The sequence below is a fragment of the Curcuma longa genome, chromosome 4, assembly GCF_044706935.1.
Source record: "Curcuma longa cultivar G26 ecotype Majalengka, Jawa Barat chromosome 4, ITB_CL_G26_1.1, whole genome shotgun sequence".
Taxonomy (NCBI): domain Eukaryota; kingdom Viridiplantae; phylum Streptophyta; class Magnoliopsida; order Zingiberales; family Zingiberaceae; genus Curcuma; species Curcuma longa.
This window is the reverse complement of record NC_133864.1, coordinates 5,829,039-5,847,410: the sequence shown is the minus strand read 5'-3', so window position 1 is coordinate 5,847,410 and position 18,372 is coordinate 5,829,039. Positions and strand designations below refer to the sequence as shown.

The 18,372-nt window shown below is 36.4% G+C and overlaps 3 protein-coding genes across 4 annotated transcripts; 1 reads left to right on the top strand and 2 right to left on the bottom strand.

The window, feature by feature from the left end:
- The first annotated feature begins 3,698 nt into the window (after positions 1–3,698).
- LOC141827817 (plant intracellular Ras-group-related LRR protein 4-like) lies at positions 3,699–6,591 on the top strand. The gene is made up of 3 exons (XM_074715147.1): positions 3,699–5,007; positions 5,165–6,078; positions 6,165–6,591. Exons 1-3 carry the CDS (start codon positions 4,398–4,400, stop codon positions 6,300–6,302), a joined length of 1,662 nt encoding a protein of 553 aa, XP_074571248.1. The 5' UTR covers positions 3,699–4,397; the 3' UTR covers positions 6,303–6,591.
- Positions 5,840–9,163, bottom strand: LOC141827818 (uncharacterized). Of its 2 annotated transcripts, XM_074715149.1 has the most exons (3): positions 8,797–9,163; positions 7,230–7,420; positions 5,840–6,036 (listed from the first exon to the last, which is right to left on the bottom strand). In XM_074715149.1, exons 1-2 carry the CDS (start codon positions 8,974–8,976, stop codon positions 7,247–7,249), a joined length of 354 nt encoding a protein of 117 aa, XP_074571250.1. In that variant the 5' UTR covers positions 8,977–9,163; the 3' UTR covers positions 5,840–6,036; positions 7,230–7,246. The 2 variants fall into 2 exon arrangements, with proteins under 2 accessions (XP_074571250.1, XP_074571249.1); XM_074715148.1 differs by lacking the exon at positions 5,840–6,036 and having other exon boundaries at positions 7,091–7,420.
- A 570-nt stretch (positions 9,164–9,733) lies between these two features.
- On the bottom strand, positions 9,734–10,219 carry LOC141826975 (AT-hook motif nuclear-localized protein 10-like). Its single transcript, XM_074714277.1, has one exon. It carries the CDS (start codon positions 10,217–10,219, stop codon positions 9,734–9,736), a length of 486 nt encoding a protein of 161 aa, XP_074570378.1.
- Between the last annotated feature and the right edge of the window lie 8,153 nt (positions 10,220–18,372).

The window sequence follows — 18,372 nt, the reverse complement described above, 5'->3', positions numbered from 1 at the left end:
CGATAAAATCTTTCATTTTTGACTGAGTAACTTGTAAAATAATGACTCAATCAATAATAAGTCCACGTCAATTTTCATGATGAGTCCAAGTCAAATTAAGACGGATTCAATCGAGCTTGAGTCCGGTCAGCCAACTCCAACCGAGCTCAAGTGGAGTTAGTTCGAGTCACGTCCAGATTGAGTTCAAGTCGCTCTTGCACTCGGATACGATATGAATGTTAACAACGGTTACAAAAGTACCAATTACGAAAAGATTACGCTCTTTGATTGATAAAAAAGAAAGAGGTACGCCTTTTAAAAATCTAAGTCACCTTTCCACTCCGATCAACACTAGAGATTATTATTTTCACTCCTTTGCTATTTCTAGTCTTTTCAATCATTGTTGTAGAAGATCTTCCTCTGAGTCTTTGCGTTGCTCGGCACAGTTAGTCCTTGTGTTGCTCGGCACAGTGAGGGTTTCTCTTGAATCAAATTTGGACCGGTTCAATCAAAAAAAAAAAAGTTCTATGTCAATGAAGTCTTTTATTTTTGACTCTAAGTACTTTGTAAGTGATGTGGCGGAGATGACAGAGATCACCTGGCTAGCTCAAGACTCGGTCAATAATAAGTCCACGTCAGTTATGATGATGAGTCCAAATAAGATTAAAACGGTCAAACGGGTCAATCATAGGACGGATTAATCCATCAGAATTCTAGAAACCTATCATATGACGAGATAAGATGAGGCAGTTAGACAATTTTGACGGATTGAGAAATCTTCAATCAAGACGGATTGCGGATTAGACATGTCAACTCATAGACATATAAAAAAATATATTAAAAATATTAAAAATTTTAAATTTAGATTACAGTTTAATATGTCAAATTGAAAATTTTAAATTTGAATTATCATTTAGAGGATCAAATTCATTAGTTTATTGAGCTTTTTAATTTAATTTTAAATTTAAAATAAAAATAAATTTTTTCAATCCGCGGATCAACTCAAGTCCGCTACGAGCCGACCTATATGGATCACGGGTCTAGGTGAGTCGATCCATCTGAACTCATTTTAAAATGTATTGATAAAATTTCAACTCAATCCACTTAAATTATTTAGGTAGGTCAATTTAACTGACCGAATCCAAATTGAAAGCTCTAAGTAAAACCAAGACTAATTCTATTGAGCTCAGGTTAAGTCAGCCAACTCCAGCCTAGCTCAAGTTGAGTCATTTTGAGTCACATCCGGATGAAATTCAAGCCGCTCCTGAACTCGGATACGACACAACAATCGACGATGGTAATTAGAAAAGTACCAATTACAGAAAGATCGTGTCCTTTAGTATAAAGGAAAACGATGAGAATTTGGGCCCACCTTTCCACTTCTTATACGAAGAAGGTATCGGCGACAACATAAGAGGCACAGTTGCAGAAGAGATAACTATTGCCACTCCCTTGTTATTTCTTCCTTTAACTTTTCTATGAAATCTTTATATTTTTAAATTATTTTTATAATAATTTTATTATCAACTGTTATAATATATCTTTGTCTATATAGATAATAATAAAATTATTATTTATATAATCATTCGATTGTATAATCTATTTTTCATCATTCCCATAATAAAAAATATTTTTTATAATTGTCTACACAATTCAATGTTAAAAGTTTATAAATTAATAGATTCAACCTTTCAATATTTAACATGTTTTATTAGAACGTGTGTGTAATTGTTATAAATATATCTTTTAGATAGATAATAAAATTAATCATTACGTAATTTATTTTTTATAATTTTCATAATAAAAAAAATACTTTTTTACCGTCCTCGTCGCAATTGATAATGTCAATATTAAAAATTTATAAACTAATTTATTTATTCTTTTTTACATAATTAATTTTTTTAAAAGATCATCATTATTTAATCACACACTTTTCGATTTTTTTCTAATAGTCGATAAAAAAATTTCGTAGATCGAATCGATTAATCTAATATTTAATCAGTTTGAAAAATCAGATATATAGGTAGAAAAAAAAAACTTATTAATAAGGAGAGTAATAAAAAAAACAGATAATTAGGAGTGAAGTGGCATTCGTGATCATGTCGACTGCTACTTAAATCTACTCAATCTAGTCAACTTATCTAGATTGATTCGTTTTACCTAACTTGTTTGATGGGCTCGTTCGACCTCATTAACTCAACTACTCTATTTAATTCATTCAATTTGACCAATTCAATCAGATAATTTGACATACTTAACTCAATCAAACTATTTAGTAGATCAATTTCTATCATGAGTTAATAGTACAAACGATTTCTATCAATGCACTTAGCTCAAATGGCCCCATCAACCTACCTAGAGCCGTCAAGTTAAGTTTGGTTAGATTTATCAAATTGACCTATCTCATCAAACAATTTAAACAAATCGAGTTAAAATTTTATCAACATATTTTTAAACAAATCTAGACAGACTGACCCACTTGGGCTCTCAACTCACACGGATCGAGTGGTAGTGGGTTTGGATTAGCCAAAGGATTGAGGAAAAAAACTTTCTTTCAAAATTAAAAAATAAAGTGGAAAATTTAATGGGCTTATGAGCTTGAGTTGGACCATGGATTAAAAAAAATATTTTAAAATTTAAAATTAAAGTGGAAAACTTAATAAGTTTGTGGAATTGACCCATCTAATTCATGATCAAAATTTAAAATTTTCAATATTATATATATATATATATTTTAATTTTATTTATTTTTGATTGATTTATGGTGACATGTCAACTTGCAACTCATCTTGAATTTAAGATTTTTCTAATCCATCAAGATGGTAGGCTGGCCTATTCTATCGTATGATAAATTTTTTGATGGATTAGCCTACCCTATCATGAATTAACCCATTTGATAGCACTAAACCTATCCATTACTCGTCCAATTCGATCAACTTCATATTTTTCCTTAAAAAATCAATAAAAATAGAGTAATTAATATTGTAAATCAAACTTATGAACATACATGCGGCATGGACAATGGAATTAGGTGAACATCCAATGTGGAAATAAAAAAAGTGCCACCCCTAGCTATAACTCAAGGGTTAGCACTTACTCATGCAAAACCCTAAAAATAGGGTTTTGGCTTCATCTATTCAACTTAATTAAACAAAACATGCAAGGTTGGATGAGGTGTGACCTAAACTTATTTTGGCACCAACAAGTGTAAGGAATGGAAGGGAAAAAAATGACATCCACCAAATATATATATATATATATATATATATATATATATATATATATATATATATATATATATATATATATATATATATATATAAAAAATAATTCTTAAAAAAAAGTTAAATGAAATTATGTTTCATGCTTGCCACAAGGCATGTTGGTAGATCCATGACAATGGTGGGGCCTCCTCACACTCCTTGCCCTAATCCTCTCTCTAGTTTTATTTTGGTACTTTTATTTTTTCTCAATTTTTTTTATTTCTCGCAACATAATTTCTTATAGTTTGGTCTTTCAATTTCTATTACAATGTATTAAGAATAACAAAAAATTAAGAGGTGTTTTGGTAATTCTAAAGTTGTAGAAGTTTTATTGCAAAAGATGTAAATTGTAGGGGCGAAAGTGAAAATATGCGTAAAATGTTGCTGTAGGTTTGCTTTTATTTACGGCCTGTGCCCTTTAACCCTTTCTTCCACTACTAGTAGCGTACTCGGAGCAGTGCGCAGAGCAATCTCCCCTGTTTGGAAGCGAAATCCAGGCGATCGGAGTGGCAGGATGAGAAATTATCCGCCATTGCTGTCAAAGATGGAAGCTTTCTTCGCTCCACCGTGCCCTGCGTTCTCGTCCCGCTGTTGTCTCGTCGCTCTTTCCCGAGGAGCCCATCGGATAAGCCTCGTCTTCGCGGCTGACGCGTTTCTCGCTTGATTCGATGCGACGCTGCCACGAATGGGCGAGTTGGTGGGCAATTGATGCACGAGATTGGTTCTTGGTCCTCTAGATTTGAGTGGAGGATGCGCTCGTGAGGTTTCCGCTCGAGATTCCCGGTTCGCTCTCGTGAATCTTGGTGCGGTTTGTGGTGTTCTGGATCTGCCAGCGAATTCCAGGGTTTCACTCGATGCTGATCGATTTTTGCCAAGGACGAATTCGCACCTTGCGATGAATGTCAATCTAAAGCTCGGATCTTTGCTGAATTTATGTGGAGAAGGTGATCCGTTCGTCTCCTTTTTCTCTCTTCTTATCCGGAGATTTTTGCCACAAAAGGGGGCGAGCTCGTGAGATTTTGGTCAGGAGGCTCTTTCTGATGTGGATTTCGATTTGCAAACCCGTGGGCGATCACTTTTCAGCTTATCTAATCTTTGGGCATTTTCCTCCCGATCTGGCTTTCTAATCTCGCCCCTCCTTTTGCTGGGAAAAAAATGGGTCCTTTTTGGCATTCCATTGATAGCGTCGTGGAAGAGATCATGAAGCTTCACCGATCTCTTCCACCGCGGCCAGGCATAGACGAGGTTGAGGCCGCAATGGCGCTGGTTGGCAACGTCGAAAAGGAAGAGAAGGCGCGGATCGATGCCATCGAAAGGCAGAACAAGGGATTCGAAGTCCCCGAAGAGCTCTTCTTTGTGCTGCAGGAGATGCAGAAGAATGTAGTGAGCTATCAGAGCAAAGAGCAGAAGAGGGAAGCTCTTAAACTGCTCGATCTAGAAAACATCCATGTCCTGTTCGATGAATTGATCCAGAGAGCATCTAGTTGTGTTCCTTCAAGCTCTAACTCTAGCACTTCTGTGACATCAATCTCTAAGAGTTCAGTTGCAGTTAGCACGGCCAATTCTAAAGCTCCAACAAATTGTTCCACCACTGTTTCATCTGTCTTCTACTCCGAGAAAGAGGTCGGAACCGGCACCGATCGTCTTTCGAAAGATGACAGTTTCTTGAGGAATCCGAAATCGCACATCGATGCAATTGGTAACAACTTGCAGATGTCTAGAGGCTTGGTATCAAATTTGGTGAGTGAGCAAGAAGGTGGTTCCGGTAAGTGATGTAGTTGTATATCTTTTCTCCTTTGACAAAGATTTTGCAATATCTGATAGAGTACATAATTCAAACAACAAGTTTGAATGGGAATTGCAGCTGAAGTTTAAATCCATAGGTGAGACTCTTAACTTTCATTTTTGGATATCATTTGCAGGGGAAGCAGGCGGGAAGCTGAACCTTATTAAACTAGCTAGCTTGATCGAAGTTTATGCAAGGAAACATGTTCGGGAACTTGATCTCCAGAATAAGTTGATGGATCAAATAGATTGGCTACCGGACTCGATCGGGAAGCTCTCTGATCTGGTTACTCTTGATGTTTCGGAGAATCGCCTTGTTGCCTTACCCGATACAATTGGTGGTCTTTCTTCTCTAACGAGATTGGATCTTCACTCAAATAGGATTGCTCAAATTCCGGATTCAGTTGGAGATCTCTATGGCCTTGTTTTCCTTGATATGAGGGGGAATCAATTAACATCATTGCCATCTACATTTTGTAAACTAGTTCATCTTGAAGAACTCGACTTGAGCTCGAACCAGCTTTCCTCGCTGCCGGATGCTTTTGGTTGTCTTACAGGGCTGAAGAAACTAAATGTGGAAACAAACGATATCGAGGAACTTCCCCACATGATTGGTCATTGTGTTGCCCTCGTTGAGCTTCGAGCAGACTACAATCGCCTGAAATGCCTTCCTGAAGCAATTGGGAGACTAGAGTCTTTGGAGGTCCTCTCTGTCCGCTACAACAACATCAAAGGCCTTCCAACAACGATGGCATCTTTATCAAAGTTGAAGGAGCTCGATGTTAGTTTCAATGAGCTCGAATCAATACCCGAGAGCTTGTGCCTCGCGACTTCTCTTATCAAGCTAAATGTAGGGAATAACTTTGCCGATTTGCAATCTCTCCCGCGTTCCATTGGCAATCTGGAATTGCTGGAGGAGTTAGATATAAGCAACAACCAGATCAGGGTCCTCCCTGATTCCTTCGGGTTGCTGTCTCAGCTTCGTTTGCTTCATGCGGAAGAGAACCCCCTGGAGGTGCCACCAAGACATATAGCTGAGCTGGGTGCACAAGTAAGCATTTTTGTAAAAACAAATTTATCGCAATGTTTACATGAACTTCATTTCATAGATTGTTTGACAATACTTTCAATGTGAAGGCTGTGGTGCAATACATGGCGGAACTAGTTGCGAAAAGAGATATCAGAGTGCAACCAGTGAAATCCAAGATGAGTTGGACTCAGTTATGCTTTTTCTCAAGGCCACCTAATAAAAGGAAACAATTGATGGCTATGTGAACTGATGGTAGTAGTATTTGGGTAACTAAAAGCAATGCTTTATATACACTGTAATCTTTGCATCCAAATGATTAGCAAGTAGCTTGTTTATCGATTGTGCTACCCATCGAATGTGGGTTTACGATATCCTCCTCTGCCTAGGTTTGTTGTTTCACTTGTGTTTCGTATGGTTTTAAGTCTGGAAGAGGCTTGCCTATTACTACTTCTGGTGATTCTTAAGATGTTTTTGTAATTATGTCTTCATATTGTAGTGCAGATGTAATTTTGTTTTTCATTCTTGTAGAATTCAGAAAACTGAAGTGTTCTTTAGAAATTGGTAGTGTTGCATTAACTTATGACAGATCCTATTTTGTTCTTTGTTTGTATGCCATTTCATATAATAGATGAGAAGAAAAAAAGAGATAAAATTTGTATGTAGATACTGAAATTTACAAGAGTGCATAGATAAGTATTCTTTTTTTTTTTTCTTGCAGAATTCAAGAATTAATCATATTATAGCCAAACAGATTAGTCTAATTCCAATGTGTAAAAATCTATCTAAGCTGTAAAGACTGCATCATAACCACCTCAAATACTAAAAAAATTTCACTAATTTTGTCACCCTATGGATCCTAAGCTTCTTATCACATTTCCTAATTGATAACTATTTTGAGTATGTTGCTCTAGTTCCGACACTTGACGATTGATCGCATCGACCGCCATGACTTACCTTATCTCTGTCAATGGCATTCCATTGGTCATATGATATTGTAGATCGAAATCACCAATAACAATGGTTGGTACCAGAATATTACTATTTAGAACATGAAGAAAATTATACAGAAAAAATATATATATTTGGATCCTGTACAAAGAATAAGAGTCCTTGTTCTACTTTTCCAGGTTAGAACAAGCAGTGATCACCACTAGAACAAGCGAAGAACTTACGATTTCTTTGTTTGATGTCATTTCTTTGCTTTCGAGAACCGAAGACATCGGTACTTCTCCCCGCTGACGGTGATCTCCAGAGCACCATCTAGGTTGTCTTGATTCGACGCAGTGCCTGTGAGGACACTCTTCTCCTTCTCTAGGTTCTCCCTCTCCATCTTTAGCCTTGCCTCTTGGCGTGCAATCTCAGCCTGCAAAATGGAGTTTCCGAGATCGGGTTATGAAAGTTTCAATGACATAGTTCTGAGGAAAAAAACTCTCCAACATCATGAGCACAATAGTCAATAAGATTGCATTATGAGAAAATCTGTCAATGGCACGAATTAGTTGGCACATTAGTTTCTCGAGTTGCAGAACGACATAAACAACAGCTCAATCATTTATGTTTTGTCTATGCTTTATCACCTAAACCAAAAGGAAAGGATCTACTTTGATGGTGTGCCACAAGTTTCCAGCTTGAAGACAAGTTTTGGCTGTTTGCTTGTTGTACCATGAATATGATGGAACACTCACGGTGGAGAAGAAGCTTCATCAAGGTGTAGGCATGACACGTGACACAAGAAAGAAAGGTGAATGCCGACACTGAAAAAGAAAGGAAAAGAGAGAAGATCCATCCATTTTGCTATCCCACAAAAAAAAAGAAGAAAAAAAGACACTAACTGGTTTGCATCTACAACTACTGGGTAATAGTTCATCAAGCATGCAAAAATAGTTTTGTTTTCGGATCTATGGATTTCAACACACTGACTGCTTCACAAGGTCAAAGGCATCTTCCTTGATTGAACAAATCATAAAAGATAGGAAATAAGCTTGAATCTTAAACTCAAACGTCACAAAATAGAAGGATAATATAGTTACAGTCCAGTGAGTAGTGTCCATAAGTGCCATTGTTTAACAACTATAAATTTTACTAAAATTATTAGCAACTGTGTTGATGTTTCAATCATCAAAGCACAAGAGCACAACAGGAAACAAAGTTCTCATATCAAGTGGTTTCTTTGAACCATAGATTCGACAGTTGATATTAAAACTTTCCTCATACCTTAGTGGCAATGAAATCCTAGAAAAAACAAGACAAGAAGGAAAGCAACAAAGTCGTGATAGTTTGGGAACAATGTGACGTAGTTTTAGAGACCTTGTAATCTGAAACACATAACAATGCTAACAACAATCTATACGAAGTTTAAAAAAAATGTTAACAAAGAGATATGTTCATAATGTAAAAGTTGTTTAGAACAGTCTCATAATTTAATCTACTTGGATCCATCTGGTCACTTGCTATATCAACATCGAATTTCTTTCATGGGATTAACATCCAGAGTTTTAAGTGTTGGATAAACTATGGATTTGTGCTCTTCGAATTAGCAGCATATGCAATTCTCGTCAAGCATCAACCAGAAAAATGAATCCGATCACCAAACAGGCATCAAGCATAACAATCGAAAACGCAGAATTCTAATCAGAAACCAAGACGATCGAGTTCATCATCAGAAACCAAGACGTCTTTTTGGCTCCGCGGTGGATGGAGAGAAAAAAAGGAGGGAGGAGAAAAACGTGTATGTGTTACCTCTCGCCGAGATAGTTCTGCTTTCCAGGCGGCCTCCCTCTCCGCGACCTCGCGCTCGCGCTCCTCGATGTAGCTCTGCATCTCCCTCTCCTTCATGATCCTGTCCTGGATGTCCGCATCCAACGCCTCCTTGAGCTCCTTCACGAACTTATCCACCACCGCCTTTATCCGCAGCGACATCTCCGCTCCTCGCCTCAACAAAGGGGAAGTCGGAACCGCTGGAGCTTCCTAACGCCTTCGCCAGCACATCGAAGGAAAGCCTCCGTATACGCCGGAGCAATTCAATTTCCCGGCGGAAATCGACGGAGACGCCGATGGTGTCCGGTTAGCGGTGCGTTATTAGGGATTACGATTGGGGAGGGAGAGACGTGCGGAATGAAGTATTACAAACAACAAGACGAACATTATAATTATTTATTCTTTTCAAAATTACAAAATATATATATATATATATTTTTTATATACTAAAACAAAATTGGAACTAAAATTCAAGATAAGAAATTACTAGAATATTGTCAACACCAGTCTTTTTAGATACATCAGCGAGATCACATTGCAACTATATGTAAAGAATTCAATAATTATGTTTATGTTTACACACATGTAGTATCTCAAGAAGTTAATATATCAACTAAAAGTATAAATTCATCGTTTATCATATACAGGAAATCCGAGTTATAAAGCAATCGAATAGAAAGAAACAAGATAAAATTTATTTAGGAAACTATTTCTGAATTTCTAAACACAATAAAACAAGAAGAGGCATGGATGAAATATTGGCAAAAAGTCATCACGCACCAAATGTAAATCTCTATTACCAGCTAGCTAGCTTATTTTATCTCTTGGATAGAGTGAACTCGCCCTAGAGGAATAAGATAGCAAGAACAAGAACCCGATGATGCTAACACAATTAAGAGCACACCAAGAAGAGCATAACTCAAAGCATGTGTGGATTCACTGCTTCTTGAAAATTTATACCGAGAGCATTCATCTTCTGTTTATTGCTAGAACCTGGTGGCCGGCCTCGTTTCTTGACACCATCGGTTGAGCTCAAGGGTGCTATGTTGCCCATCCCAGATGGAGACAATGGGTCAGCCATTGATAAGGAAGTCAAGGCAAGGTCAGCAGCTCCATACTTCATCGGTCGGCCATGCTTCCTCTTGACGAGTTCTCCCATGTTCATGTTCAGGCTGTGTGCTGTTAGAGATGCAGAAGCAGTATCAGCTGCCCCGGGGCTCCCTCCTCCTCCTCCTCCTCCTTCTCCACCTTGATAAGTAGCAGGAGATGAACTGGTCAGTGGCTTGTAGATCGCCGTGCCGTCAGCGATGTAGGCTAACCGCACGCTCTGCATGGACTGCGGCACCGACTGCAGACTGATGTTGAAGGAGGATTCTCTACTTGTCATGATGTTCCGATTTGCCATCACTTCCATGAAAGGAAGAGAGCGAAACACACTCACTGGGGGTGAGTATTCTTACCGAAATACAGACTCTTCAGCAACACTAACGACATCCAAAATTTCCATCTGAGCTACTACTCCTTGGAGTAAGATCGAACTCGAGAGCCTCTTCTGAAATGAAGAAATTTTGAGACTTTAGCTCCTCAAAAGACTCCAAATTTAGCAAGTTACGTTCCAAGAACGGCGAAGAACAAGCAGGAAATCAGCCGAAAAATGCATCTTTTACACTGAAATCCTACTCGACCATCCACTCAATAACTGCAGGAAAAGAAATTGTCCAAAATTTGAAATCTTTTACCTCGAGCAAGAAACCATGATGTAGCAATCAAACGCAAAACCTGTCAAACTGTAGGAAAAGGCATATCTAAAAAAATATAAAACCCTACGGTAGGGGGAAGGGAAAAGAAAAAGAAAAAAAAAATCAAAGCCAATCGCCAAATCATCCTAAAAAATTCTTTTTTCCATCAAAAATATTATGAACATTTTGATTTTGACAGAAAATTTCAGGTAAATGAGAGAATAAACAAAAAAATTTATCGATTTATGTGAAAAAAAATATAAAGTAATGTCCTGGTAATCTTCGAGAGCTGGAGGTCCCCAAATTTTTTTTAATATATATATCCTTTCGCTCGTAGCACGAGAAGAATCAGAGGGAGGAGGTTAATCGCCTCTTTAATAATTTCCCAAAAGCCTTTCTCTCTCTGGAATTCGAGCTCTTTTTTCCCCTAAAAAAAATAAAGTAGCCGAAATTGTTTAGTGGCAATTTAATCTAACGAATAAACCTAATCCTCGTTCTAAATTACAATTAATTAGTATCTAATAGCCCGATAATTATCTTAATCATGTATTCGCCTCCTTTTCTTTTCTTTTCTTAAATTAAGAATAATTATTATCCAAATGGGACCTTCAATATTAGCCACAATGCAAAATCATCCGTACCTACAATGCACAAACTATGCCCCTCTTATTTTTAACTAAAACATTCTTCACTGCATATGATATAAAATTAAATAATGTCAATTAGTCAAATTATTTCAAAAAATTAAACCTTCTCTATTTTGACAAAATGAAAAGAAATTAATTATATATTTATTAAATTATAACCCATTTTGCATTAAGATTTGTGCTAGAAAAGCTTAATGTCATTGTTAGTCTTCATCCAATAATTGATCATTCATCCATTTGTTTTTTAAAATAGAGTTTCTATCCCTTTTTGCTTAAATGATGACAGATAAGGGCCGGTTTGTAATTATTTTTTATTTTATAATTTTAATTACGTGCATAATGTGGTAGCACATAGAAATAAACTTTTGTTTTTGTATCATTTTTTGCTAAAGATAAAAGGGGCTAATTGAAATATGTCTAAAAATTTTAGGGCAAGGTTTCAAAAAAAAAAAGTGATGCATTTAAATAGATAAATTGAAATGAAATCATCATTACACTTTTTATCATATTGGTCCAAAATTCTTAGAATATTTTGTCAAGGTCCTAAATGTTGCTCAAACATAAAATTAGGTTTTAAGCATTCCCCGGTTTTAATATTTTAAAAAATTAGTATTTATTTAAAAAGTTACTTCCACAACCACAAGTGAAAGAGAAGAAAGTAGGTGAAATTCCATTTAAAAAATAAATTAAAACAAAAGAAATATTTAAAACACAAATAAAAGCTAAAAATAGAGGGAATTTCTAGTTTTAAAAATAAAATAAAATAATTGCCTTCTAATTTAACATTAATATGAAATTTTTTTTTAGACTTGTAATTTCCAACAAGGAATCTGTTGAATTGAGTAGGCAAAGAAAAGACAGGGGCAATGAACAAAAATCTTTAAGAGGAACACAAATAGTTGGATTGTTTGATGGTTGAAAGGAAACGAGATGTGAAAACATTGTCTTGGAAGTAATTTGGAAGCAAGCAAATATAAGAAAAACAAATAAAAAATAAAATAAAAAAGTGAGTTAGGTCAAAGAAAACAACGAGATGAATTGGGAGAAAAAGTAAGGAAAAAGACAAATCCACATGTGAACTTCTTGCAATGATTTTAGTATCCAAATAAAACAACCAGGAAACAGATAAAATTTTTTATAGATTCGTTGGGTGAACTGGTTGGATCAGTTCACGGAATTACTTCTCTTTCTCCATGTACAATGCATATATAGATTCTTCACCTTCTAAACAGAATAGATAACCAAGAATTAAGCTTCCGCGATTGACTTGCAAGTAGCGAAAGGCAAAGTTAACAAACTCATCAATATAATGCTTAGGTTTTGAAGAAAGAAGCCCCATTTGGTCAGTACGTAATCTGATTTATGCATTGGGTTGGTTGAACCTAGCTCCATCTCCTCCCGTTTAGTGGACTCGACCTCCACTAAGCTTTAACAAAATTAAATCTAACTGATATATTGTCTGATTTCAATTGTCGTCTTACTTTTAATTTTATAAATATTTCAATAGTCTTGCTATATATGCTTCAGCATATCTTAATCGTGCAGACTACTGTTAGAACAACATGCATGGTGCTATGGTGTTGAAATCATACTATATATCCACTTGAGTATTGATTGGTACTTGGTAACTTCTCTTCTTCTTCTTCTTCTTCTTCATCTCTTTCTCTTCCCTTCGCCTCCAATTTCCCACAGGCATCATGTGTTGGCACTTTAGAACGATACCCACCCGAAAGAGTTTCTTTTTGATGGATCACTGCAACGAACTTTATCACACACCAATTTTGAAACTTGATACAAGCAACTTCATTTATTCTCAATTATATATTTATGTGGACTAGCTAGTACTCTTGAACAGCTATATATCAACTATTCATAAAGTATTTAAATATAAAAGTTAAACTTTGAGATTTGATTCCTAACTTAATAAGATCATGAAAAGGAAGATAAGGACCTTGAGATTTATATATGCTAGGTTTGAGTAAATATTGAGAGAGTTTTAAGCCAGGTGTTTGTGTTTAATTTCTGATAGGGGTGCTGTTATAGCTGTCTTGCAGTCTGCCTGCTGGACCAAATCTCTTTCTATGTGTAACTTTTTACCAAACTAGTTAGTTAAGAAAATCTGATGCAGGATTAATTAATTACTCTTGAAGATAAGATCATCTTTAATTTATGAGCAAGCCGAGAACTTCAAGTTATAGTTTTAAAGCTTAGCCTTACTCGATCTTGAGTGCCTACCAAAACATGCATGCATCTTCTAACATCCAGCTGTATTTAAATTGTTTCTAGAATTGCAAGAGGTATAGCTAGCCCGTCAAAGTGCTATCTATGATTATGGGTTGTATGGCTTAATTCACTCGAGTGAAACAAGACTTGTGATTGAAATAATTATAGAAATAATTAGAGGCGAGGCGACTATAATATATAGTTAATACAAAACTGAAACTACTTGTACACAATTAATTAAGCCAATACATTCTGGTCAATTTGATTGGGCAGGCCAAATTAAACTTGTTGATTGTTTTGACCTTGAGAAGGGAAAATAATATTTTCCTTAATGTGCACAAAACATATATAGGAAAAATATTTTATCAAGATTTTTGTACATAGTTCAACTTGTATCCTTTTATAATTAATTTTATTGGATTTCATGGAAATTTTTTAATTTCTTTAAGAACAATGACCATCTAACCTTTTGCATCACCAGGTTTAATTTTACCTGTATAGGAAGGGCGTTGCATATACAAAAATACAAGATAGTGCTTAAATTCTTCTCACCATCAGAACAATACTACTAGGTAAGTGCTTACCTAAATAGCGATCGATTATAATTCGATCTATATTTATAGATTGGATGAGAAACAGGTTTAATCTTGATTGTATCTAAATATAATCGTGACATATTGATAATTTTTAAAAAACATAGACAGAATTAGCGACCGAATATTAAATCGGTCGCTAAATTTAGCGACCGATTTTTTATTTCAGTCGCTATATTAAAAATCGAATTCCAAATCCGACCGCTAAAATTAGTGACCGAATTAGATTTCGATCGCTAATTAGCGATCGAATTAGATTTCGGTCGCTAATTAGCGATCGAATTAGATTTCGGACGTTAAAATTAGCGACCGAATCGTATTTCGGTCGCTAAAATTAGCGATAGCGACCGAATTAGAGTTTCGATCGCTAAAATTAGCGATCGAATCCTATTTCGGTCACTAAAATTAGCGACCGAATTAGATTTCGATCGCTAAACCGAAATATGATTCTAACGACCGAAATATGATTCGGTCGCTAAATCAGTTTACGACGAATTTTTTTATGATTTTTTTATCGGTCGCTAATCGGATTTAGCGATCGAAAATTTGGTCTCTAATTACTGTTATTTTTGTAGTGATGAATGATCACAGAGGCGTCATAGACTAGCATGGGGAAGCGTATCCCGTGGATGCGATCGTCGGGATACTTCAAATGCAGCACGGCCATGGGTTGGTCGATGATGGGGTCGGCGGCGAAATCTATCTCCCATTCGTCGTAGTGGAGCTTGTGGAGCACGCAGTCGAAGGGGCCTTGCTCGACGAGTGGCCACGAGAGGTCGATGGGGACGAGATCGATGCCGCGGTCGCGAGCGGTGCTCGAGAGAGGGTCGGATGAAGCTCTCCTGATTCTTGGGAAAGAACACGTAGCCCACCACGAACCGACGATCGGGAAGCTCCTCCATGGCCAGATCCGTAGGGTTCATACCTTTTCCGATCGCTTTCCAAGAGAGTTGATAGAGTCGATCGACGGAGGGTTTGAGAACGGCGACCCGAGAGAAATAATTTATAGGCCAAGGGGGTCGGGGGTCGGGAGTGAGGTCACTCGCGGTCAGTACTCGTGCCGGATTAAACTTGTTGATTGTTTTGACCTTGAGAAGGGAAAATAATATTTTCCTTAATGTGCACCAAACATATATAGGAAAAATATTTTATCAAGATTTTTGTACGTAGTTCAACTTGTATCCTTTTATAATTAATTTTATTGGATTTCATGGAAATTTTTTAATTTCTTTAAGAACAATGACCATCTAACCTTTTGCATCACCAAGTTTAATTTTACCTGTATAGGAAGGGCGTTGCATATACAAAAATACAAGATAGTGCTTAAATTCTTCTCACCATCAGAACCATACTACTAGGTAAGTGCTTACCTAAATAGCGATCGATTATAATTCGATCTTTATTTATAGATTGTATGAGAAACAGGTTTAATCTTGATTGTATCTAAATATAATCGTGACATATTGATAATTTTTAAAAAATATAGACAGAATTAGCGACCGAATATTAAATCGGTCGCTAAATTTAGCGACCGATTTTTTATTTCAGTCGCTATATTAAAAATCGAATTCCAAATCCGACCGCTAAAATTAGTGACCGAATTAGATTTCGATCGCTAATTAGCGATCGAATTAGATTTCGGTCGCTAATTAGCGATCGAATTAGATTTCGGACGTTAAAATTAGCGACCGAATCGTATTTCGGTCGCTAAAATTAGCGATAGCGACCGAATTAGGTTTCGATCGCTAAAATTAGCGATCGAATCCTATTTCGGTCACTAAAATTAGCGACCGAATTAGATTTCGATCGCTAAAACTAACGACCGAAATATGATTCGGTCGCTAATTAGCGATCGAAATAGGATTCGGTCGCTAAATTAGTTTACGATGAATTTTTTAATGATTTTTTTTATCGGTCGTTAATCGGATTTACGATCGAAAATTTGGTCTCTAATTACTGTTATTTTTGTAGTGATGAATGATCACAGAGGCGTCATAGACTAGCATGGGGAAGCGTATCCCGTGGATGCGATCGTCGGGATACTTCAAATGCAGCATGGCCATGGGTTGGTCGATGATGGGGTCGGCGGTGAAATCTATCTCCCATTCGTCGTAGTGGAGCTTGTGGAGCACGCAGTCGATGGGGCCTTGCTCGACGAGTGGCCACGAGAGGTCGATGGGGACGAGATCGACGTCGCGGTCGCGAGTGGTGCTCGAGAGAGGGTCGGATGAAGCTCTCCTGATTCTTGGGAAAGAACACGTAGCCCACCACGAACCGACGATCGGGAAGCTCCTCCATGGCCAGATCCGTAGGGTTCATACCTTTTCCGATCGCTTTCCAAGAGAGTTGATAGTACTCTTGAACAACTATCAACTATTCATAAAGTATTTAAATATAAAAGTTAAACTATGAGATTTGATTCCTAACTTAATAAGATCATGAAAAGTAAGATAAGGACCTTGAGATTTATGCTAGCTAGGTTTGGAGTAAATATTGAGAGAGGTTTAAGCCAGGTGTTAATTTCTGATAAGGGTGCTGTCTGTTATAGCTGTCTTGCAGTCTGCCTGCTGGACCAAATCTCTTTCTATGTGTAACTTTTTACCAAATTAGTTAGTTAACAAAATCTGATGAAGGATTAATTACTCTTGAAGATCATCTTTATAAGCAAGCCGACTTCAAGTTATAGTTTTAAAGCTTACCCTCCTTACTCTTGAGTGCCTACCAAAACATGCATATTCTAACATCCTGTATTTGTTTCTAGAATTGCAAGAGGTTGCCTGTCAAAGTGCTATCTATGATTATGGGTTGTATGGCTTAATTAACTCGAGTGAAACAAGACTTAGCTTGTGATTGAAATAATTATAGAAATAATTAGAGGCGAGGCGACTATAATATATATATAGTTAATACAAAACTGAAACTACTTGTACACAAGCCAATACATTCTATTCTGGTCAATTTGATTGGGCAGGCCTAACTTCTTGATTGTTTTGACCTTGAGAAGGGAAAATATTCTTCTTAATGTGCACCAAACATATATAGGAAAAATATTTTATCAAGATTTTTTGTAGTTCAACTTGTATCCTTTTATAATTTTATTGGATTTCATGGAAATTTTTTAATTTCTTTAAGAACAATAACCATCGAACCTTTTCCATCACCAGGTTACACATTTATTGGATTTCATGGATTTTATAACATTTATCTCATTCTAAATAAATATTATCTAATCATAATCGACTGTGTAGAAGCTAACATTTAATTTTTATACATTATAAAAACTAACAAGTAACTACTAGCTATAATATGTAACAGCATCACTTGCAAATTCCAATCCAAACGTTCCTGTAACAAGCTTCAGGGTGAAAGCTACTGCATTTTCCCAAAACAAGCACACCAACGCTAAGAGAGATACGAGTAGATAATGGTAAAAAAAAATAAACAGGTTTTGTTTTCGATTTTCACCAACCAGCGTTATAGAAACTAATAAGTAGCTAAGAACAAGAACAAAATATTACTGTCCCATCATCAAATTTTGGAGAAGAAAAACTGGCAGCGCTAAGAACAAGAACAAAATATTACTGTCCCATCATCAAATTTTGGAGAAGAAAAACTGGCAGCTGTAACCCTTTACTGAAAATTGAAACGGGCTAAAAGTTCTCCATCTGAGTATTCGGTTAAAACCGAACCGAATCGAACTGAATAAACCGAAAATCGAATAAACCGATTTTTTTCAAACCAACCTAATCGACCGAATTTTCCAATAAAAATCAAACAAACCGAACCAAAATTTTATCGGTTAATCGGTTTTCGACCGAATTAACCGAATTAACCGAATTAACCAATTTTTTTTAAATATTATAAAAATGTTACTAATAAATTAGAAATTTATATATTTATTTACTTAAGATTTATAAATTATTTTTTAATTTAATTAATTCGGTTTATTCGGTTTAACCGAATAAGAAAATTTAAAACCGAAACCGAACCGAATTAACCGATTTAAAAAAAAAAATAACCGAACTTCCGAAATAACCAAACCGAATTAAAAAATTCGGTTCGGTTTAATTGGTTTATTCGGTTTAACCGAATTTTTGCTCACCCCTACCCAACTGGTTGGTTGGCGTAGCGGGGAAATAGGGGAATGGCTCTCGTGGAATAATAGTTCCGGGCTATCGCTAAGTGCTGGGGGAGCTCCGGATTGCTTAGGAAGTGAAAATGAAAGAGTCTCACTCCTCTAATACCGTCTAGTATATTTTTTACTATTTTTTTAAGAATGTCCAATGGAGGGTGCTCTGACACCTGTTCAGGGTCGGGGGCCAGTATTCGGTTAAAATCGAACCGAACCGAATCGAA